We start from the raw sequence: 24,418 nt of genomic DNA, 5'->3' as shown, positions 1-24,418 counted from the left end.
GAGCCCACTGCTCGCGCCCGCTCCCCTGCAGGAGTGGGAGGGACGGGGCGTGGCGAACAGAAGTGGGCGGGCCCTTCCCTGTCTACGCGCCGCCGTCAGGACGCGCTGACGTCAGAGGACATCCGGTCCGGCTCCCGGAGTCGGAAAGGGTCTGCCCGCCGTGCCCGCGTCTCAGTAGCCCCTAACCGCGGGTCGTGGTCCGCGAGCCGGATTTGCTGTCGCCGCGGGCCGGCGTCACCCCGCCTCTCCCTGCCCCTCTGGCCCCCGGAGTGAGCCCGGCCTCCCCGCCAGGGTGAGCGAGGTCGGCCCGGAGCGCGCGCGAGGGAGGGTGTCCCGCGGGCGGTGGCGGGCGGCGGGTCCCCGAGCCGCGTGGCGCCCCCGGCGAGTCTGCGGCCGCCCGCCCGCCCCTTCACCGCGCGCGTCCTCTGGCGGCCGGCTTCCCCTCCCCGACCTTGGCGACCCCGCGCCCGTTTCCTCGTTTGGCGGCACGGGCCACGTTCTGGAGGAGCCGGAGCGCTGCGGAGAGGGGCTTAACCGCTCTGAGGCTGAGAAAAAGAATTTGCTCTTCACATTCCCAAAACGAGGGGGCAAAAATGAGGCCCAGCGTTCTCAGCGGGTCACCCCCGGGGACGTAGAGAATTCCTCCGTGCGGTCGATCACCCCGTGGCTATTTCCCGTGCTCTGTCGGCCGTATCGGTACACGTTTTTTTCACGTGTAGACTTTGTCATGTTAAATACTGCAAGGGTGACCCGGGGGGCTTGGGCAGTACTTGAGTAACCACCTACCAAACGTCCTGGCTGGATTTGTCCATTGTTTTTTTAAAGTCGCAACTTCCCATCACTTGGCGTTTGATGGGATAGCGATAGTCTACCTAAGAGTGGAAACCCAAAGTAGGAGAAGCTCCGGAGTGACCTTCGCGTTGTGTCCAGCACAGGCTGGCGCGTGGCCTTGCTGTATTGCAATGGGCCCTGTGGAAGGGGAAATGGAAGTTCCCCAGAGGCCCGCTCACCCCTGGCGCTGTCCACGTGACCCGGGCACGCGTCTCGGGCACGCGTCCGATTCTTGGAATCAGAGCGTTTGTGTCTCCAGGGAGGTTGCCGGTCCCAGTCCCCGGTGAAACCCGAGCCTGTCCTTGGAGGCTTGGAGTTCCTGGATCCTGAGCAGGGCCCTGAAGTCTCAATCTGTACTTTTAGGAATTTCTGCAGTTGATTTTTGAGAGTCACTCTTAGAAAAAAGACTTTAAAAATATGTATTTTGAAGAATATTAAGAAATTTGAGTTTGAGATTTCGAAGCAAGCACGTAGGTTCTTTCATGAGTGTATCTCTTCATTTGTTGAGTGATTAATATGTGCCAGGCAGAGCTGGGAGGCAAACATCCTCACGGAAGATGGGGCTTGAACCCTCAGGAAACGTCTAGCGTTGGGACTGCTGAAAAGCCAAATAAAAGTGTTATTTAGTAAAAATCTTGTTCTACTAAATGTGGTAGTTCTTTCAACTAAATGATGAAAGCCAGTTTTAAAGTCATTATCTTCTATAATAATAAAAGCGTAATATGCTAATTAGACCGGACATCCTTCCAGACAACCTTCCAGACAAAGCCAGGGCTGCCAGGGAAGCCGGGGTCCCGGGTGCCAGTGGGAAGCTGGTGCCGGCAGCCGGGGGAAGGAAGGCCTACTCTTGCATGAATTTTGTGCATCAGGCCTCTAGTTTTAAGATATGTGGTAAATACTCTTAAACATAACTTTGAACCCTGTTAAAATTACAGCAGGTTGTAGAATAACATTTTGTGCAAATCCTTTACTTAAAACCTTGAGATAGCTAGGAACTTAAGTCCCCTTTTTGTGAATTAGCCAGTGGTAAAATTGGTTTTGCTATAGGTCACTTCACTTAAAAGTCGCAGAACCTGTGCACAAGGTTAAAGGAGGACTTAATGTACAGGGGTGGGCAAAAGTAGGTTTACAGTGTTGAGTTTGTGAAACAGTTTATTCTCATATTATTTATTACTTACTGTATTATTTATTTGTTTTACTACTGCAAACCTACTTTTGCCCACGTCATATATGCTCATTGCATGTAGACAGAAGGGCAGCTGCTTTCAGAGTCAGCAAAACTATCATACCTTTAACATCTTTTCAGAGAGAATAGTTTGACTTTGTTGTTAATGTCCTTTGACTTGCCTAGCAGATGTTTTATTTAGATATTACATAGGAGAACCACGACTTGTTAATCTTTGGGTTTTGTCAGTATCAGGTCATCTATATATATATAAAAGCCTAAGCGACCGTTCGACCGGTAGCTATGATGTGCACTGATCACCAGGGGGCAGACACTCCGACTGGTAGGTTAGCTTGCTGCTGGGGTTTGGCCAATGGGGACTGGGCGAAATGGACTGGACACACCCTGGATTCCTCCCATGGTCCCTCCCTGGCCAGCTAGCCCCGATTGGCCCCAATCAGGACTGGGCAACATGGGCTGGACATGCCATGGAGCCCTCCCACGATCCCTCCCCGGCCCCGATTGTGTACCGGTGGGGTCCCTCGGCCTGGCCTGACCCCTCGTGCAATCTGGGACCCCTCGGGATGTCTGCAGGCCAGGCTGACCGGTAGCTGTGATGTGCAATGACCGCCAGGGGGCAGACGCTCAACACAGGAGCTGCCAAGCTGTGGTGACTTGGCAGCTGCGGTTCTTGGGTGATGCACCTGGAACCAGAGAGGAGGGAGCCGATTCCAGGGTGTGTCACCCAAGAACCATCCTCTCGCAATCCGGGACCCCTCGGGTGATGTCGGAGAGCCGGTTTTGGCCAGATCCCCGCAGGCCAGGCCGAGGGACCCCTCCCCGGGGCACGAATCCATGCACTGGGCCTCTAGTTTGAATATGAAGTTTAAAACAGTGATGTAAACTGGGTAAATAACATACTTTTTAATGATTTCTTGTTAATGATATCTGCCTAATCATTTTATTTTTTACCTTGGTACAGACAACCTCAGAAAGAATACTTAATATCAGGGAAACTTTTTGTCCTCAATGGGAAAGAAAACTTGGCTTTTAAGATGATTTGGGGTGTGTGTGTGTATATATTTACATTTGTTAGAATTGTTTGGTAGTGCAAGTAAGTGCATTATTTTAAAAGGCATCTATTTTATTTGGGATAATGTGTGCTTAATGTTTCATAAAGGCTTAAAATTGCTTACCCGTCAAAATGACAGATTTGAGTTTAAAATTTAATGAGAATAAATTTCTTAGTTATTAGCAAATGCAACCTGGCACTTATACCTTCTCTGCTTGTTCTCTTGTGTTGAAAGAGAGAAAAAATGCCTAAAAAAAAGACTGGTGCGAGGAAGAAGGCAGAGAACCGCCGAGAACGTGAAAAACAGCTGCGAGCATCGAGAAGCACCATAGATTTAGCTAAACACCCATGCAATGCTTCAATGGTAACAGCTTTTTATGATATCAGTTGATAGTTGAAAAACTGTATCAGTTATCAGAAAAACACCTGAAAAAATTTTAGTGAATACAGTGTTGCTGTATGTATTTTATTGATTTTGAAATCTGTGTTAGAGGCATGTCCATTGTTTTCATTAACACTTGAGTAGCAATGATTTTTGTTTGATTTTATGTTATTTATAAAACCTATCATATTACCTTGGCTATTCTTGGTGATGAATAGTTATTGACCAAGAATACATACTAGGATTGCTGTGAAAAATTTTCCAGCTTCTCTGAGCTTATGTGCCTTAATTCAGTTTATCTTATTAGTTGGAATCTTTTTATCATTTTCTCTTAGCAGTTCTTTATAACTCATTTGATTTTTCATTTCTAAACTTTCTACTGTTCTTGACATCTCTTTTGGTTTCCTGTTCTACTACCTTATTTCCCTGTGCCAAATGGGTTAGTTCTGATCACTTGTGGGCTTCTTTGGTCAGAGTTGTGAAAAGCAAGTGATATTTGTCAGCATTAGTCCTTTTCTTTCTTTGACCATGTTTCTCTGAGTTGTCCCACATTTCCCAATTTCTGTTTCTTTCTACTTTTTCTATTCCCACTACTCCTCTTTTTTCTTCTTCTGTTTCATCAGACACACATAAAGTGTTTACATGACTTAATTCCACACACTGTTGTGCATCTACCCTGTGCCGTAGATGCTGTTTTAGGCGCTGTGGGGGATACATAGGTGAATGACACAGTCCTGTTTCCACACGCTTATGGATCAGTTGTTTTGTGCAGTACTTAAGAACTGTTTGTTTATAAATGGCAAATCCAACCTAAGTAACCAGGAGAAAATAGTGGACTAACTTGTATAGTTGGGCAGGGCAAGGATGTAGCTGGAACACAGGGACAACTGGAATCTGGAACCATCTTTCCATCTTTTGCTTTTGTTCCTTTTTGCTTATTAGTTCCATTTTCTGAGGTTGTCTTACTCCATGTGTTTGGGTTCATAGGCATGGGTAACTCACATATCTCACATCACTTATCCTTACCCTCAGAGAGGGAAAGAACTCTGATACTTTGGACTTCATGGTGCCATTTCTAGGACTAACATTTATGGCTGGAATGGGGGAGCAGGATTACATAGCACAGATAGGACAGTGGGGACCCCCTTCTGTGTGTCAGGGTCCTTTCTAGAGTCTAGGGGTAGAGGGAAAGATGAAAGAAGAAGTAATTCACATTCCTAAATATATACACTGACAGCCAGACTTGGTGAGTGTTGCAGTGGAGGCACAATGAGGACTAAAGAGGTGATAAAGTTGAACGTGTGGATGGGCTGCAGTTTACAGAAGAGGTGGGATCATCACCAGAACTTCCAACAAGGAAAGACTGAGGAAGGACTTTTCAGGGCAAGGTGTTAGAATAAGTAAGGCATAGAAAAAGAGAGTACAAGGCATATTTTGAAATTGGCTGACAAATAGTGACTTGAATCTAAAGAGAATAGGCCAGCAATTTGAAAAGTAGTTAGAGATCAGATTGTTGAGAATTTTTAATACCATGCTTTAAGATTCTGGATTTTCTGTAAGCTTTATCATATTGTGTTCTCCACTGTTTCTTGTGTCCTTTATTATTTGTGTGATTCATTAAAAAAACAAACTATATTTACCTCTTTTGTGAAAATGCCACTTCTTTGTCTAGGGCATTATGCCTTTGTTATGTGTAGATTCCTGTATACTGGGGGCAGTTGGAGTATTTGGGCAAGTGTCATTTAAATTTTAACATGAAGAGCAGGATGTTCTTTATAATGCAAGTAAATTTGTAATTTTCAGCCAGTAGGAAATTAATATCATGTTTATATTTTACAGGAATGTGACAAGTGTCAGAGGTAAATTTTTATTTCTTTTTCTATCTATATATAATAATTAGATCCTCTGATCTTTTATCTGATATTGACTATATTTTAAAATTTATTTTACATGACAAGGCGGCAGAAGAATAGAGCATTTTGCTATTTTTGTAATTCTGTACAGAAGTTACCAATTTGTGCACAATGTGGTAAGTATGATAACTAAAGGCACCTGCCTTTTATCAAATATTTGGTGACAGTTAATCAGTTTGAAATGGTGGGTTTATCACTGTTTATAATGTTATGCCTTACCATTGATAAAATATCATTAAATGTTATTTCACCTACAAGTTGGAAATAACACTATCAAGTGCCTAATCAACACTATCAAGTCTTGATTTTGACTCTGTAATGTAATGCTGGAAAATGGTTAACATACAGGTTAGATATAGGTTACCAACATGTTTTTATTGTGTTTTTAAGATTTTTAAATTGATTTTTAGAGAGAGACACAGAGAGAGAGAAACATATTTGCTGCCTCGTGCATGCTCCCTACCAAGGATGGAGCCCACAACCTGGGCAGGTATCCTGACTGGGAATGGAACCAACAGCCTTTCAGTGTATGGACTGATGCCCAACCAACTGAGCCACACCGGCCAGGGCTACCAACATGTTGTTTTACACATTAAAAGATCAGATTTCAAACTAATAGTACTTGGTGGTCCTGGATTTTTAATTATACTACCTTAGTCTTGTCCATAGCCATTTGTTTACATTTCTAAAATTTGATTCCTGCTAGTATTGCCTGCAGTATTTTAGACCATTGGGAATAGTTTTATTCTACATTTATGTGGTGCCAGTTTTTTGTGATCATTTGTTTTCTGTTTGGCATTTAGCATATGATTCTTGAATTTCTTCACATGGATTCCCAAGTGATTAGAATAGAGTTCTTAAAGCCACATACTCATTTCCTAGGTAGAAGTGGAAACTAAAAGTAGATGATCATTCAGAGTAAAACTAAATGTAGTGCACAGAACACGATTGGTGTTTGTCAAATAGTCTTTCTTAGAATACTTGTGATATGTTAATAAGTATTTTTTAGCACAATGTATACATTTGAGAAATGCTGTGTGTTTCATCCCCTTCCCATCTGGGAGATTTCTATTATATCCTGTGTAATAAAGAACTAATATGCTAATTAGACCGAACAGCAGAATGACTGTCCGCACGACCTTCCAGACGAAGCCAGGGCTGTGAGGGCCCAGGCAGCCGGGACTGTGAGGGCTGAGCCCCTTGCACAAATTTTGTGCATCGGGCCTCTAGTATTTATATGTTAAAGTTTCTGAAGACGTCCAGTAAAGAAATACAGATTTTCCCCCCAAACTTTTACTTGAACAAATATCCCTTTTGGTTTTGGTATAATAATTTCAGGTGTAACACATTTTGGGATATGCTCATTTTAATGTGTTTACGTATGATAACATTGCAGAAAGTTAGGAATGTTTAGGGCTACATCCCTGAATATTCTAGTGTTGTTCTAGCTTTCAAAGAAGACATCATTGAGGTTTATAATTAATGAAAAAGAGAATACTGGCTTAGGTAGACCGCTTATCTGCCAGTTGTTAGACCCTTATTTTATAAAAGAAATGAATGTAGAGTGAGAAAATAATTTATGGAAAAGATTAAATTCTTGCTAGGACCTTCCTATAATTTCAGTGTTTTTGAGCTTAAATTTTGTTAACATGGATGCATTTCTCACTTATTTTGTACTTGATGTTAGACAGTGGAACAGTGGGTAGCTGTTGCCTTTCATTTCCAATTTCTCTTTCTTCCCATTTCCTGTTGTCTAGCTTTGTTCCTCAGGTAATCAAGATAATGGAAAATTGAATATCTTCTGTTTCTTTCATGTTCCACTTTGTGGAGTATGAAATTGATGATTACTGTGTCATTATTAATCTTCCCAAAGTATATGAATTTCCTGACAGTGTTTTGGATTGGTAATTAGCTGTTACATCAGAGTTTTTGTGGCTATATGGTAATTTTTAGCTCTGTCACCATATTGCTGGTTTTTGTGCTCACTTGGGGACTATTTGAAATTTTTTTTGAAAAATATTTAATTGGAGGTTATGGCTGTAAATGTGTACATATGAATAAACTTAAAAAGTGAACCAGATAAGATGCATAACTTCTGTTATATCCCTTTTCTATTTTTGGTTATGTAAGCAGTACACTGCTTATTTCTATCCATTTAAAATTATTTCTACAGCCTAGATAAAGATAATTAATGAATTACTTGCATGTGCTCCTTTTGTCAGGCTAATTGTGCAAATTTGTTTCTTTACTAGGGAAAACAAAGTGCATGATGAAGTCTTCAGACTGTGTCATAAAGCATGCTGGTGTATACAGTACTGGCCTTGCAATGGTGGTAAGCTTCTCGTCATCATCTCTTAGACCAGTCACTGATTTTCAACCAGTGTGCTGCAAGAATTTTTAAAATACGCACTATCTGAGTCTTTCATCAGGGGCACTGACCCCCTTTTTGATTGTGAATTTTAAAAAATGACAACAGCCAGCACAATAATAGCCATCCAATATGAATTAAAATTATACTTATTTTAAAAAAATGTTTTCATTGATTTTCCAGAAAGAGGAAGGGAGAGGGAGAGAGAGATAGAAACAACATTGATGAAAGAGAATTATCCGCTGCCTCCTTCACTCCTTACTGGGGATTGAGCCAAGAAATGGCATGTGCCCTGACCGGGAATCCTACTGTGAGTCCCTGGTCATTGGTTGATGCTCACTCACTGAGCCACACTAGCCAGACTATATCTTTTTTTTTTTGGTCAGATGGGCAAATATATTTTTTTGCTAAGCCGGCAGAATTTTAGTAATAAATTTATGTGTCATGGAATGAAAAAGGTTGAAAATTGCTGTCTTAAGACTAGTTGTGTCCAAGGATAAGAAAACATCATTCTGACCAATGGTTATTTTTTTATAACCACTGTATTTTATACACATACTAAAGCCTGGTGTGCACGGGTAGGGTCCCTTGGTCTGGCTGGCAATTGGGGCTGGTCGGGACCATCTCTCCCAATCCTGATCAGAGTCAGTGGGGGTGGCTGGCCAGGGAGGGGTCCAGGGTGTGTCCGGCCCTCTTGCCAAGTCCCAATTGGCTGGACCCCAGCAGCAAGCTAACCTACTGTTTGGAGCGTCTGCCCCCTGGTGATCAGTGCGCGTCATAGTGACTGGTCAACTGTGACCGAATTGTTGACCACTTACCTTATTGCACTTTTATTATATAGGATTATTATCCTCCTATATAATAAAAGAGAAACATGTAAATTGACCATCCCTCTGCTACGCTCACCAGCCAATCAGGAGTGAGTATGCAAATTAACCCAACAAAGATGGTGGGTTAATTTGCATACACAGGCACAGGAGGAGAGCAGAGCAGGAGAGCCGGCAGAGAGTGGAACGGCTTGGGGAACTTGGATCCCCACGCCGCCAGATGGAGAGCAGAGAGGGAGAGCTGGCGGCTTGGAGGACTTGGCAGAGTGGGAGGCCATGGGACTGAGACCAAGCAGGAAGGGAAAACCAAGAGCAGGGAGCACCAGGAATTCTGGGAATAGCAGTTCTGGTGGCAGCCTCAGGACTGGAAGCGGAAGCGCAGAGTGCGGGGAGCACCAAGCATGCTGGGAATTGTAGTTCTGGTGGCAGATGGATCTCCTAGACCAGTGGTCGGCAAACTCATTAGTCAACAGAGTCAAGTATCAACAGTACAACGATTGAAATTTCTTTTGAGAGCCAAATTTTTTAAACTTAAACTATATAGGTAGGTACATTGTTATTAACTTAATTAGGGTACTCCCAAGGCTTAGGAAGAGCCACACTCAAGGGGCCAAAAAGCCGCATGCGGCTCGCAAGCCGCAGTTTGGCAACCACAGTCCTAGACACTAGAGCAAAGTGAGCTTGAAGCAAGTTACTGTTGCGGTGGGGGATGGAGGGAAAGCAAAGGTGAGAGACAGAAGTAAAATCAGAGTGTCTAGGAAAAATTAAAGGGAAGATATCCTAAAACTTCCAGGAAATCTCCACCAAGGAAGCAAAGAAAAAAAAAAGCCTCTATTATTCTGTGAGCAACAAACCAAACTGAGTTAGGGTCTCAGACAATTCGCTTATATGATTGCAAAGACAGAAACTCTCGGATTGGAGAGGGCTCCCCTGAGGGCTCCCAGATTGGAGAGGGTGCAGGTTGGGGTGAGGGACCCCCACACCCCCTAGTGCACAAATGTCGTGCACCGGGCCTCTAGTATAGGATAATCACACTCTTTTGTCCCTTGGCTTCATTAATCTGGAGTTATCTGGATTATCTGTGGCATGTTTTTGTATGAATTTCCTTTATTACCTACTTGTTTTTAACTGCTTCCTATTTTTCTTATTCAGAAACATACAGGGAATGGAAACATTTAATTTTAACTTAAACAAAATTCATTTGTCAGTGGTACCTTTCTAATGTGTCTTACTTAGACTTCATTTACTACGAAAGCCCTGCTTAACCAAGGTTCATGCTTTTGATTAACTAAGCAACCTCATTCCAAAAGAACATAGGATTAATAGTTTTATTTTAAAGCTTTTTATTTCCAAAAAAGTACATACTTAATACAGGTTATACATAATTTTTCATTATATGTAGACTTTTCTAAGGAAATTCATTGTTTTAAGTAATAAAAACATGTTTGTATGATGCATTTTGCTCTCTTTTTCACTAAAAAGTTATTCTTTTAACCAATTTTACTGTATTCCATTGTGTGATTTTATGTTCTGGTTTGAATTTCAGTGCATGATTAAAATAATACTATTTTACATCAAGCAGAATATTTTATTTTTAGTAACTCTACAAGAACATATAATTACCTATTAGGAGGCAGATCTTTATATGACATATTTCATGTGTGCTTATCTTACAGATGCAAGGAGCTAGAATTATTCATGGTTATCTTGTGAATTCTCTATTTTAAATATAAGATAGTCAGTATTATCTTTCAAAAATCAATCGAAGATTCAAAAACCATGTCACCTTCCTTGGTAGCTTGCTTATGTCTAAATTTATCAAACACTTTAATTAACTGAGTTGTATGAGTCTGTATGATCTTTTCTTGTATAAAGGAAATATTTAAGTAGAATCATGAATCATTAGTTACAAGTTCTAGAAATTCCCTCTTCACCCTGCTTTGTCCTAGGAGCCTGACTGGATCATAGCTTTCTTATGGGAGACCCTGGCAGGATACCTTAGGATAATAGGAGAACACCATCTGGGTCTTTATTCTCCCAGCTCCTTCCCTACCAGGTTGCTCTGGATTGGATGTGAATTGGGCAGAGTATCTCTCCATATGGGTCTCGCTTGGGGTTCTGGTAACTCCCTCCCTTTCCTGTCCCTTGATGTTTTTTCTGAGCCTATCCCTGTCCTTTGTAAAGTATCTCTTTTAAACTCTCCTGTCTTACACAGTTTAGTGTGCCATCTCTTTGTTGTTAGAACCTTGAGTAATCCAAGAGACATTTGAGGATTTGCTAGCTACACTGATAATCCATTTTTATAAGTCATAAAACATTTTTCCTATTTGCTCTATGCTGTTTTTGTTACAGGGCCTTGAATGGTATAATGCTGAACTGAGATTCAGAAGAACTGGATTTAAATCTCAGCTCCTTTATAATGTAGCTCTGGGATTTGGACTTAGTCTCAGGCCCCTGTTCCTCATCTGTAAAGGAAAGACCAATCAGTCCATTAAGATTCTTTCTAGCTCTTAACTCTTGACCTCATGTTATTGAAAGGTATAGTCTTACCATCCTATCTTAATACAGAAATGGAAAATCTTACCCTGTCATTTAGTTCTATATATTTTACTTTAATTTTTTTCCCACAAAGAAATAGGATAATTGCTTTGAAGCATAAGATGCCTTAAAAGAAAAAAAGATGCTGATAGATGCTTCATATGTTCTCTAGGTTATCCTAGAAAAGCTATGTGATTATTTTATAAATTACACAGATAAGGAATTTTCTTAAGTTAGAAATATTTGTATTTGGAAGCATTCAATTCAGTTACTGGAATTGCTATACACAAGCATGCCTGAACTGTGGACTCCAGATTTCATTTGAATTAGAATTCAGTTTAAAGGCCACACTTCCAGCTCCTGACTTACTTCAGTGATTAATATTAGGGTAAGTGTATAGTTTTCCCCTTGCTTCTTTTTCTTTTGATATATAGCTAAGGTTTGTATATTATAAATAGCTATTGGTATAGTTTCCACTCTAATTTTGGCTGAGTAAACAGTAAAATTTTTTCTTCAGTGAAGCCACCCACTGTCACTGAAGGTTGATAAATTACTAAATGTATACAACTTGGATGGTAGCTACTGGGTAGGACAGAGACTTTCAAACTTTTTCACCTCATGTCACAAAGTACTAAAATTCTGCAGCACACCAAAACATATATTTTTTTTGCCAATCTGACCAAAAAAAAAAAAAAAAAAAAAGGTGTAACTTTGATTGATTTTTAAAATAAATAATAATAGTAATTATCTACCCTTTTTGCTCCAAAGTGACTTTTAAAAAAATCAGGTGCTTATACTTGTATATAAGGATTTCTGGTACCAAGAATTAATCAATCAGACATAACCTTATTATGCAGTGTGACCAACAAGATGAAACTCTATTAAATGGCCTATGTATTTATGGTTCAAGACAGCACATCACACTGGATGACTCTTGTTATGTTGGCTGTTGTCATTTTTTTTAGTTTACAGTCTAAGGTAAAAGAGATCAGTGCTCCTGACTAGGTATTATACATTGAAAAATTGTTGTGGCACACTGAAAATCGCTGTGTTAGACAATGGCTGCAGCTGGTCAAGTGACGAAGATTAATTTTTGTGCTCCTTGGTTCAGGGTGCAATATGTGACTTCTGTGAAGCTTGGGTTTGTCATGGTCGGAAGTGTCTCAGCACACATGCCTGTGCCTGCCCTCTTACCGATGCGGAGTGTGTGGAATGTGAACGAGGTGTCTGGGACCATGGTGAGTGATTACATATAGGCAGCGAACTTGGCTGTAAGTGAAGGCTGACTTTGAAACATCCTGGATACTCTTTTTTAACATATTTTTCAGGATGCTATCAATCCTAAATACGGACACTGTTTTGCTTATCAGTTTAGTTGAAAAAGGGATTTATACTTTTGGATTGTTTACCAAAACAAGTAGGGAGGGTATTTATGGGAGAGAAGTGTCTCGGAGCATTGTATTACATATGTGTAGCCAGGGGTTAGTGCGAGTCCATTTCTTTATGGTTCATTTTAGCAGTTTTCATTGTAGCCTTTACCAGAACAGAAACTCCTGTGTCATTATCGTGTAAATCTGAAATAACTTGCTATCCTTTTTGAGCAGGTTTATAGATATGAGTTTTTTAAATTAAAGCTTATCATATTTACATTTTTGTGTTTTGTTTTTTAATCTAATAGGAGGCAGAATATTCAGTTGTTCTTTTTGCCAAAACTTTCTCTGTGAAGATGATCAATTTGAACATCAAGCCAGCTGCCAGGTTTTAGAAGCAGAAACATTTAAATGTAAGTTTATATATATTAAATGTTTATATATATATATATATCCAAGTTTCTTAATAGTCTGAGAGTTAAACAATGAAAAAGGAATCCAGTTTTTCATGTAGCCTCTTATGGACTGTAATTTAGCTCAAATCTATTTTTTGGTTGTTGAAAAAATTCATAACACATCCATTTTCTTTTTTCAACAGAGGTGCCTATGGTATTTTAATTGGGCCAATTCTTTATTTTGTGGGAATGAGCAGGAATTATTGGTCCTGAATTCAAAATGTCATTTTCACCTCTAAGTTACTAAAATAATCCCCTTCGTCTCCACACACTTCCAGATGCCTCCAAGTAAGGGCTACCACCCCTGGTTTCTTTCCAGTGATTCTTAGACAGGAGTATGCATAGAAGACACCTGTGGAGGATTTTAAGAAATACAGGTATTCAGGCCTCATCCCTGAGATTCTGTATTTACGTTTGTGGTGGGTGCCAGGCCCATGCATTTAACCTGCACACATAATTCTCAGGGATCTTCCTATTTGAGAACCAGTGTTACTGACAGGGTGAATGGTATCATCTTCACAGATAGATTGTATTTTATTTCTACTCTGATTCTCAAAAGCTCAAGTTTTGGAGTTACACTACCTGATTTCTACTTGTTGGTCATAGGATTTTGGACAAATCACTAAATCTTTCTAAACCCGAATCTCCTTAAAAGGAAGATGTGAATTTCTTTTTCAAAGAGTTAATTGAAATGAGAGTCCAGATAAAGAAAAGCATTACTATAGTACCTGGCACTTAGAAAACCTTCCTATATAATAAAAGCCTAATATGCTAAGTGTCCAGTCGTCCGTTCAACCAATCAAAGCGTAATATGTTAATGATATGCTAAGGCTACTCAACCACTTGCTATGATGATCACTGACCACCAGGTGGCAGACAGTTGATCAGTTGACCAGTCACTATGACATGCACTGACCACCAGGGGCAGATGCTCTGACCGGTAGGTTAGCTTGCTGCAGGGGTCCGGCAGATCGGGACTGAGTAAGATGGGCCAGACATGCCCTGGAGTCCTCCTGCGGTTCCTCCCTGGCTGGCCAACCTCCTGCATCCCTCCCCGGCCCCGATCGTGCACCATTGGGGTCCCTTGGCCTGGCCTGCGCCGTCTCGCAATCTGGGACCCCTTGGGGGATGTTGGGAGCAGGTTTCGGCCTGATCCCACAGGCCAGGCCAGGGGACCCCACTGAGCACGAATTCGTGCACCAGGTCTCTAGTTATTATATAATAGACTAGAGGCCTGGTGCACAAAAATTTGTGCCCTGGGGGGGTACCTCAGCCCGGCCTGTGCCCTCTTGCAGTCTGGGACCCCTCGGGGGATGTCCACCTGCTGGCTTAGGCCCGCTCCCCAGGGGATCAGGCCTAAGATGGCAGTCAGACATCCCTCTGGCAACCCATGAGCCCTCGGGGGATGTCCATTTGCCAGCGGGGAGCAGGCCTAAGCTGCAGTCAGACATCCTTAGCACTGCCGAGTAGGCGGGAGAGGCTCCTGCCACCACTGCTGTGTTGGCAGCTGTCAGCCTGGCTTGTGGCTGAGGAGAGCTCCCCCTGTGGGAGCACACTGACCACCAGGGGGCAGCTCCTGCATTGAGCATCTGCCCCCTGGTGGTCAGTGTGTATCATAGTGACCAGTCATTCCCAGTCGTTCTGCTGTTAGGGTCAATTTACATATTACCCTTTTATTATATAGGATAGAGGCGTGGTGCATGGATGGGGGCCGGCTGGTTTGCCCTGAAAGGTGTCCCAAATCAGGGTGGGGGTCCCACTGGGGTGCCTGGCCTATCTGGGTGAGGGGCAGAGGGCCGCTTTCAGGCTGTCCACACCCCCCGGTGACCCAATTTTCAGCAGGTATCTGGGATTTATTTATCTTCTATAGTTGAAACTTTGTAGCCTTGAGTGGAGCCCAGTGCGAAGCTTGGCTTCCTCCATTGCCGGGGGGCAACCCAAGCCTCCTGCTCGCTCCAGCTTTGTGGCTGCCACCATCTTTGTGATGGAGCGATGGAGTGATGGTTAATTTGCATATTACTCTTTTATTAGATAGGATGCCATCATAGGAAAGACTGATATTCCTCAGATATTCACTTCCTTTAATTTGGTTCTTGTTCTGGTAGTTCTGGTATCAGTTGTTAATCTTTATATTCACATAAATTTAAAGTTGAGATATATGTGTGTGTATGTGTGTGTATGTGTATACATATATATATGTCATTATTAGATATATCTATATCTGAGACATATATATCAATTTTATATATACTAGTATAATATTTACAATATTTTTATAGAACGTTTCAAAGATTAAAGGAACATCTTAAAGTATACAATTGTTGATTTCCTTTCTTGTGATTTGGAATTCAATCTCATATTTATGTATCCTCTAAGTTATTTATTCTATGAGACAGAAAAGCAAACTTAGTAATTGACCTAAGGTAGTACTTCAAGTACAAATCTGTGGGAAATAGTGTTTAGATACCAAGTTTAATCTGGGCATTATGTATTTTCCCCCCCAGGTGTTTCATGCAATCGGCTCGGTCAGCATTCTTGTCTCCGTTGTAAGGTATACTTGAGTAGTTTTTATTTTTTGTTTTTAATTCCCATACTCCACACCAGTCCTTGGATTACTTACAGCTATGATTAATCTGGAAGGATCCTTAAACATTATTTAGTTTTGTTCTTTCATTTCGGAGATTGTGGGATTGAGAAATCTTTATGACTTTGCAAAGGCTATTGGTTGGCTTGTCTTAGAGTTGACTCTAGTGCACATGTCTCCTGACTCTTGGCTCAGTGTTTTCACACCTTACGTTTATGGAAAAAATTCTGACCAAAATGACGGAGTGTATTTTAATTAATGTCAGAATGCACTTGCTTAGGACAGTGAAGATTTCCATAATGTTTTAATTCCTTGGAACTTATCTCTAGCATTTCTGTTTGTCAAAAATAACTAAATAGATGCAGCCAATTCACTTGCTCTCAGAAACATTCTGTTTTTTTTCTTATATTCTTAATCCTATCTTATTTCTCTTCCCACTCTTTTCTAATTTTGTCTAAGCTGTTTCTTTTGCCTTAGATCCCTCTTCCATCTTTACTGTACCCCCATTCCCCTTCAGATTCCAGATAAGACTTCATGTTCTTTCCTGAATCCTGCACCGGGTTTAGTGCTCCTCCTCTACTCTTCTCTTTCAACGCATAGTGTCTTATAGTAGCCTCTCCACTTGTTGGTGTCCCCAGTTAGACTGCATATAAGGTGAGGGTAAGATAGGCCCTTCACCACATGTCATCAGGGTCTTTGTGAATACTCATATATTCATGAGTGAATATATAAGTCTACATATCATACCCTGTATAGTTTCTGCCTTGTGTTAGGTCATAGTTCTGAAGAGTCCTGACAGAGAGCATTTCTCTTAAGAAATTAAAGTCAGGAGTGTGACCAGTCCCAAGCTCTTCTGCCCTAATGAACCATATCTTTAAATTTCCTTGAAATAGTGAATATCTTTGCATATTTCAAATTTATTTATTGTTGCCCTAGCTGGTTTGGCACAGTGGATAGAGCATTGGCCTGGGGACTGAGGTGTCCCAGGTTCAATTCCAGTCAAGGGCACATGCCTGGGTTGCGGGTTCCATCCCCAGTGGGGGGTGTGCAGGAGGCAGCCAATCAATGATTGTCTCTCATCATTGATGTTTCTATCTCTCTCTCCCTCTCCCTTCCTCTCTGAAATAAATAAAAATATATTTAAAAAATTAAATGAAATACAAATAAGTCCTGCTTGAAGGACTTCCTTTAAATTTATTTATTGTTTATTTTTACTTCTCCATATAGGCCTGTTTCTGTGATGATCATTCAAGGAGCAAGGTGTTTAAACAAGAAAAAGGAAAACAGCCTCCTTGCCCTAAATGTGGACATGAAACTCAGGAAACTAAGGATCTTAGCATGTCAAGTAAGGCTCTTCTTAAAATGACAGTGGGTTGGTTTTGTTTTCATGCTTAGACAAGATTTATCTTTTTTTCCCTCTCTATTTTTGTTTTTGCCTCTTTTCTATTTGAAAAGATAAATGTGTTCTCTTAAGGAAGTGGAATTTTACAGCCTTGGAAAATATATGGGTAAAATTTCTCAATTTAACTTAAGAAATATACCATCATTCACTTTGATATTTGGCATTTGCCTCAGTTAATGACATAGTGAATACTGAAATTTAAGACCAAAAAAGGGATTTTTCTTTTTTTTTTTTTGCTGAGGCTTCCTTGTTCAATAATTGAGTAGCTATAAATCCTTAATATTTAAGTGCTGGTAATCTTTAGTACTGGAAAGTTGGAATTCATTCTTAAGCAATTCTTAGGTATGTAGTATTTGAGCAGCTGTACTTATGTACTACATCACTACTGTAGGAAATTGCTTTCTGCTTTTTATATAACTTTTCTATGAAGGAATAAGACTGCCATAAACATTCATAGTAATGCAGTTCACAATTTGACTCTTTACCAAACATATCAGAATGGAACCATAATTCTAAATGACTTTGCTTAATCAAATGAGGAAAGACTGATGATTTTGCTGATTTTTTTTTTGCACTAAAGTTTGTCTTGCTAGAAGAAATTAAAGGCTTTGTCTTTTAGGACGTCCGACTTATAAAATTGCTCTAAAAAGTGTAATGACATGAAATCAGCCCTTCTATGATTTAAAATAAACGTTTAATTGATCAAACAAAAGGGCATTTTATTTTAATTTTTAACATGCCTTATTATGTTTAGAGAGTGCTGTTTTGTTTCCCAACTTTTTCTAGATTTAATGAAATAACACTGTAATCTTTATCATTTGTTACATGTGTCTAGACCAGGGGGGGGGCAAACTTTTTGACTGAGGGCCACAATGGGTTCTTAAACTGGACCGGAGGGCCGGAACAAAAGCATGGATGGAGTGTTTGTGTGAACTAATATAAATTCAAAGTAAACATCATTACATAAAAGGGTACGGTCTTTTTTTTCAATAGTTTTATTCATTTCAAACGGGCCGGATCCTGCCCGCGGGCCGTAGTTTGCCCACGGCTGGTCTAGACCCTCATGTTGGATAGAATTGATTGTTTTTTAAGGTCTTCTTTTTATCCAATTAAATATTAAGTTAGGAAAGTAGGAAAAATGTGGCTTACTTTTTTGTTAGGGAGTAAGAAGTAGCCAATCGAGTTCATGTAATGTTATGTATTGTAGAGGAAAATGAGGATGTAGAGAACGGGAACTAATAAGGCGCCATGTACATATCCGTGTTTTGTAGCACGCTCCCTGAAATTTGGCAGGCAGACTGGAAGTGAAGAGGGAGATGGAGCTTCTGGGTATGATGCTTATTGGAAGAACCTTTCATCTGATAAGTATGGTGATACCAGCTACCACGACGATGAAGATGAGTCTGAAGCAGAGGATGATGAAGAAGAAGATGACGAAGGCGGAAAGGATTCAGATGTTGAGTCATCAGAATTGTTTACTAATTTAAATTTAGGAAGGACCTATGCCAGTGGCTATGCTCACTATGAAGAACAAGAGGACTAGGGGAACTGCTTGCCCATTGGTGACCTTGTCTGAGAGGAGCAGGAAAGTGTGTGCTTGAAGTGCGTGTGGGTGTTCAGAAGTACTGTCACTTAGCCTTGTGCAAAAGACTAGTCACATACTGGGCAAGGGGTAGGGCATAGCATTTCTCTAGGAACTGAGAAGCAAGCTTATGGCATAAGAAAAATGATTTTCAAATGTAAGATGTTCATTGATACAAGGAATTAAGCATCATGGATTGGATTTTTACTGATTTCAGTAACCTGGTAGGTTTTGCCAATTAGATACATATATAGTATAAAGGAATAATTGGAGGGTAATATATTTGAAATTAAATTGCTGTTTTTATGAATAACACTGCTTATAATACATTCTGTCTGATTTTTTAAAATGTAATGGGTAAATAGAGTTATTGTATTTTTCCTTGTATGTCCATAGGATACAAGTCAGATGTTCTATACTAAATTTTCATTAAATCTTCATGTCATCTTACATAGTCACGATATGTGTACTTTAGCAACTGATTTTTCACAATGTACATCCTGAATAGTACCTATTAATGCCTAAGTGTATAGACAAAGGTGACTACAAAGCCATTTTTCAGACACAGAATCAGAAATAGTATTACACAGATGCTTTATCCAGGAAGTTTAATTTCTGTTTGAATAAATCTAGTATTACAGTTACATACTTTTGATATTTTATTTAATTTCTTGTTCTTAATTTTGTAAACCTTGGAAAGTATTCTAATGTTTTTGTGTAATCTTCATTTTTTTTGGTCTAATATGCGAAATAAGTAACAGAGATTAATATTGTGGTAGACACAAAGTTTTGCAGCCAGACCCCGTCATTCATGGTGGAGGTGGAGAACAGACAGTTGCTGGCACAAATTCCAGTTGTTAACTACTTATGCTGGCAAAGAATTGGGATGGAGTGGTAGAAAGAAAGGCTATGGGACTGACTGGCATTTGAGAAGTACAGAGAAAACTAGTTTTGACGACAAAAGGGTTGGATGGCTTATTCTATGGAAACATAATGAACAGCTGAGGGCAATAATGGGCTATGGAAACCAGGTGTGAGCGCCAGAGGGCCTCTGGATGCATGCAGAAAAAGCTTTCATCTCTTACAGCAGCAGGGCTGAGAAACTGAGGACCAAGCCCAGGATTTAACAGTCATAATGGATGAACTTCAGAGACAGCTGCCAATTAAGGCAAGTCCATATGCAAAGATCAGGGCACTGTTTGGGAAAATCCAGAACCCTGACAAGTGAGATGGAGACATCTGGATGGATGCTGCTGTAGGTTTTTACTCCCCAGACTCCTGAACTTTCTGAGCCTTTCAGTCAGCTCACTCCTCTCTGTTAAGGACGAGCATCCCCCATCCCATTCCCAAGCTGAACAGAAGTCTCCTTCCCTAGGCAATATGTGTCCCCTCAGGACTTGTCCTATCTCCAGGCTACTAGGCCTAGAATTAGGGTTAACTAACTAGAATTAAAATTAAGCAAAGCTCAGCTGGGCCAGCAGAGAGGAGAAACCACTATTCCCCAAAGGAGCTCCAAGAATTTGGCCAGCATGTGCTGGGAGGAGCAGGAGTATGCTTGAGACTAGAATCCGAGGATGTTGATAATAGGGGTCAAAACAAAATGAGGGGAAGTTTGATAGCACCACATTGGGTTCTTAGGTTACAGGACTTGACTTAATAGGACTTAACACCCTGGCTCCTGGGAGATGGTGAATAACCTCTAGAAACATGGAAAAAGCTATGGCCAATTCTGAGCAAAGCTGAAATGCCTGTATTACTGTGGCCGATGGTGGAGAGAAGAATTAGAAGGGTGAGGAAAATGGGCATGCTGTAATGGATAGATTATCTTTGGCTGGAAGATCATCAGATGATTACGGAAAAACTGGAAGGCCCAGGGACAAACCATTTAATAAGGCCGTAAAGACAAGAATTGATGGGGATGGAAAGGGGTCAAGGGTCACTAAAACTTTAGCGGTAACTCTAGGCTACTGCTCACAAGAGAAACAAACTATTACAAAGTTTAGTTCGCTGATAGTAATGGGTGATAAGACCCTAAAAAAAATAGTGGCCAAGTGGCAATGCCTAATTGCCAAAGTCAGATGGGGTCACAAGTATCAAAATGACACTCAAACTGGGAGTGATTATCCAAGGGGGCCTGGCCTGCAGAGAGTTATGAAGAAGGCTAATAGGATATACACAACCCCCTTAGGGGTAAAATAATTAACTGGGGGACATTTTTCTTTCCATCTCTGACACTGGGCTTTCCATGATTAGAAGTCTGTGTCCTCAAAGGGGGCATCTTTCTTCATGGTACCCAAAAAGCACTCGACTGAATTATAAACTCTGCTTATTGACTTGGCATTTTTAGCTTTTTATGTCCAGGGATCTGCATACAAGAAGAGAAATCACTGTCTTGGCATAGAAAGTGATTGCATCAAGAGGAGATAGGGCTGCCTTTATGTATTGGGCAGGGAAGAATATCAGTGGAGTTCAGGTGATCCACTTGAGTTTCTTTGGTCGCTTGTCCATAAATGGACATGGCACTCTACTCCAGCCTATGGTGACTAGATCCCAGGGGATGAGGGTCTGGGTTATACCACCAGGTAATCCACTGAGACCAGCACAGGTAGTGGCAGGCAGGAGGTGACAATAATTGGGAAATATTTTTCCTCTTCATTCTGGTCATGGTTGGTAAACTGCTAGAATATTGTAATGATGTATGTGAGGGTGACTTTTACACGTCACCTACAAGCTTCTGCTCATGTTGAATGTATTAGTCCATTTCAGAGGTGTCCTTAGTGTTGCCATGGAGTCAGAAGAGGCTCCTGTTGAGCTCGCCAGCCATGAGACTGGCTTCTGGCTGAGCGGTGCTCCCTCTGTGGGAGCGCACTGACCACCAGGGGGCAGCTCCGGTGTTGAGTGTCTGCCCCCTGGTGGTCAGTGCACATCATACCGACCGGTCATTCTGCCATTCAGTCGATTTGCATATTAGGGTTTTATTATATAGGATAGAAGATATTTCACGCTACCCCCTTTTATTCAAGTGGAAGAGTAGATTTGGTCCCTGCCACTTCATTCTGGTTGCAGTTCAGTCACAATCTTGACATATTTTACTGCAAAGAAACTAGTCCTTTGAAGCTGACTCTGACATATTATTTTCCATCCACACTTATAAGGGTTTTATTAGTATGGATGACAAAAATCTACTTGTAATACTGTGTGTATCTATTTCTAACTCTGTTAACTTAGTTATACATACATCTTGCCTTAAAAAATCCTGTCAGTAGTTTTCCATCAGTATAAGAAGAATTCTTACTACCAACTTTACATTTAGGCAATATAAGCTTTAAAAATTATATTTATGCAGGTTTAATGTAAGTACATTCTTTTACTTGTCAGGAGAAATCATGGCAACCAATGATCCTTGATTTAAAATTTTTTTTTAAATAGTTACATACTCATATTCAGAGAAGAAAAGTCCTAGGGTGAACTTGGTGAGAATCCTGAAGTTCTGATGGATCTCTTGGGGAGGAGTTGATTATTGTTATTTCTTTTTAAAATACATATTTTTTCATTGATTTCAGAGAGGAAGGGAGAGGGGGAGAGAGAAACATCAATGATGAGAGAGAATCACTGATCAGCTGCCTCCTGCATGCCCCCCCTACTGGAGATCAAGCCTGCAACTCAGACATGTGCCCTGACTGAGAATCAAACAGGCGACCTCTTGGTTCCTGGGTAGAAGCTCAGTTGGTGAGCCACACCAGCTGAGCATTATTAATTTCTATATCTTAAAAAATTAAGCATGGATTGCTCCTTGATGACTGAGAGGAAGGCACAAATGGAAGAGCAGAACTCTGCAGATCCTCATCAGATTTACAAAGTTAGAAAGAACCCTGCATCATCTAGGTTAGTTCCCCACCCTACTCAGAAGTCATCCATAGATCACTAAGTTTATCTAAACTATTTAAATACTGTGCTTCTTTTTTTAAGAACTATAACTAGTTGTGTCTATATCTTAATAGGAAATGAATATTATGATATAGAATAAAGTTAGCCATATGCACCTGAGGCTTAAATAGATAGGCTCATGAGATCCTGACTCTTGGATAGATTTTTAGAGTTTTGGCAACATTAAAAATCTATTTTAGTGTGGTAGGCAGAATAATGGCTTTCCAAAGATATCCATGTCTTAATCCCAGGAAACGGTATGTTATGTTACATTGCAGAGGAATTAAAGTAGCAGATGGAATTAAGTTTGCTAACTAAATACTCTTAAAACAAGATTATTTGGGATTATCTGGATGGGCCTAATGTAATAAAAAAGGTGGAAGAAGGAGGCAGAAGAAAAAATCCAAAGTGATAATGATGTGCAAATGGCTCAAGTCTCCCTTGCTGGTTTTGACTATGGAGGAAGGGGACTGTGGGCCAAGGAATAAGGGTTAACTTCGAGAGAGGAAAAAAAAAAAAAGGCAAGGAATGAATTCTCCCCTGGAGCCTTCAGAAAGGAACACAGCCCGGCCAACACCTTGTTCATAGTGCAGTGAAACCTGTGTCAGACTTCTAACCTACAGAACTATATATATAAAAGGCTAATATGCTAAGTGTCTGACCGTTTGACCGTTAGCTATGATATGCACTAACCATCGGGGGCAGATGCTCAACCCACAGGCATGGAAACATGGAACAGACTGATGAATCTCAGAGAGAAAGGGGGAGAGTGGGAAGAGATTAACCAAAGATCTTATATGCATACTAGAGACCCCTCAGGGGATGTCGGACTGCCGGGTTTCAGCCCAGTCCTCGAAGGCCAGGCCGAGAGACCCCACCGGTGCACAAATCCTCTGGTAAGATAAGTTTGCATTGTTTTAAACCACTAAATGTGTGGTAACTTGTTACAGCAGCAATAGGCAACTAACATACTTAGTTATCTCCTAAATCTTAAATGCAAATATTAACTCTTTGGTCTGTGACTAGAAGATCAAATGTTTTCATAGAGCATAATTATTATTTCCAAACAAAATTTAAATGCTCCCAGAGTTAATGGTGAAGTAATTATTAGTTAAACCATAACTTAGGTGCAGACACTGCAATAGAATTTCTCAAAAAGTGGAAATAGAAGATGGGAGAAACAAAGTTTTCCATAACATTAGCACATTGTCTGACAGTGTTTATGTTAATGAAGCAATTTAAAATGGACTCATGAAACCCTATACTCTTTGGGATACTGTCACCAGGCTGCAATGAAAACAAAAGATGCTAAATTATTGATACTGGCAGTCATTATGTTATATTTTTTTAGAGTTCTTTATTCAATACCACCTATGAGTCTTTTGTAGACCACTGAGATTTTAATGAAATCCCAAAGCAAACCCACACTAAACACTGGAGAAGTAAGAGTTCATTACAGTATAACTTCCCTGGGCTAGATGTATGTTGAGAATTATAAACTTGAGTTAATGTAAGAGAATGTGCAAAGAAGAAATGCTCTGTGATTGCTTTTCATATTTGATAACTTGCATAGTCCTGAGAATGCAATTGTGGACCCCTCAAGTTAATGGGATGTACCTGTTAAGAGGGCATAGTTCTTTTTGTGCAAAGCCTATAAGCTGAACACAGCTATAATAGGCAGAGTAAAAATAGTAAGAGACTTTGTAAATAGCTCATGCAGCTGTAAAGTAGAAACTAATTTTTACATGGTTAATGCTAGGAAATGACTCCTATATCGTATAATCACAATTGTAATATGCAGGGTGCATGCGCTTGCTCACACACACACTTATACATTGCTATCTTAAAGTTTGAGACTTACATATTACCTGTGTAATATGTTTATATATTCCTTATTATATAAAATAAATACAAAATCTCATTATTTACTTGATTCTAATCCTAGATATCAAGTTTTTCTTGGTCTCCAAGAAGAAAAGGTTTAAAAAACAATGAAAGCACG

The 24,418-nt window shown here is 40.4% G+C and overlaps 1 protein-coding gene across 3 annotated transcripts; it reads left to right on the top strand.

The window, feature by feature from the left end:
• Positions 1-102: 102 nt before the first annotated feature.
• On the top strand, positions 103-19,133 carry ZNF330 (zinc finger protein 330). 3 transcript variants are annotated; one of them, XM_081090744.1, is made up of 10 exons: positions 103-292; positions 3,306-3,432; positions 5,290-5,309; positions 5,409-5,479; positions 7,616-7,695; positions 12,208-12,334; positions 12,775-12,879; positions 15,426-15,472; positions 16,733-16,850; positions 18,179-19,133. In XM_081090744.1, the coding sequence occupies exons 2-10, from the start codon at positions 3,313-3,315 to the stop codon at positions 18,448-18,450; spliced, it is 960 nt and encodes a 319-aa protein (XP_080946870.1). In that variant the 5' UTR covers positions 103-292; positions 3,306-3,312; the 3' UTR covers positions 18,451-19,133. The 3 variants fall into 3 exon arrangements, with proteins under 3 accessions (XP_080946870.1, XP_080946872.1, XP_080946871.1); XM_081090746.1 differs by having other exon boundaries at positions 137-292; positions 5,254-5,309; XM_081090745.1 differs by lacking the exon at positions 103-292 and adding an exon at positions 554-696.
• The last annotated feature ends 5,285 nt before the right edge of the window (positions 19,134-24,418 follow it).

The sequence above is a fragment of the Myotis nattereri genome, assembly GCF_964212035.1.
Source record: "Myotis nattereri genome assembly, chromosome: 5".
NCBI classification, from domain to species: domain Eukaryota; kingdom Metazoa; phylum Chordata; class Mammalia; order Chiroptera; family Vespertilionidae; genus Myotis; species Myotis nattereri.
Note: the sequence above shows the minus strand (reverse complement) of the source record. Positions and strands in the feature narration are given on the sequence as shown.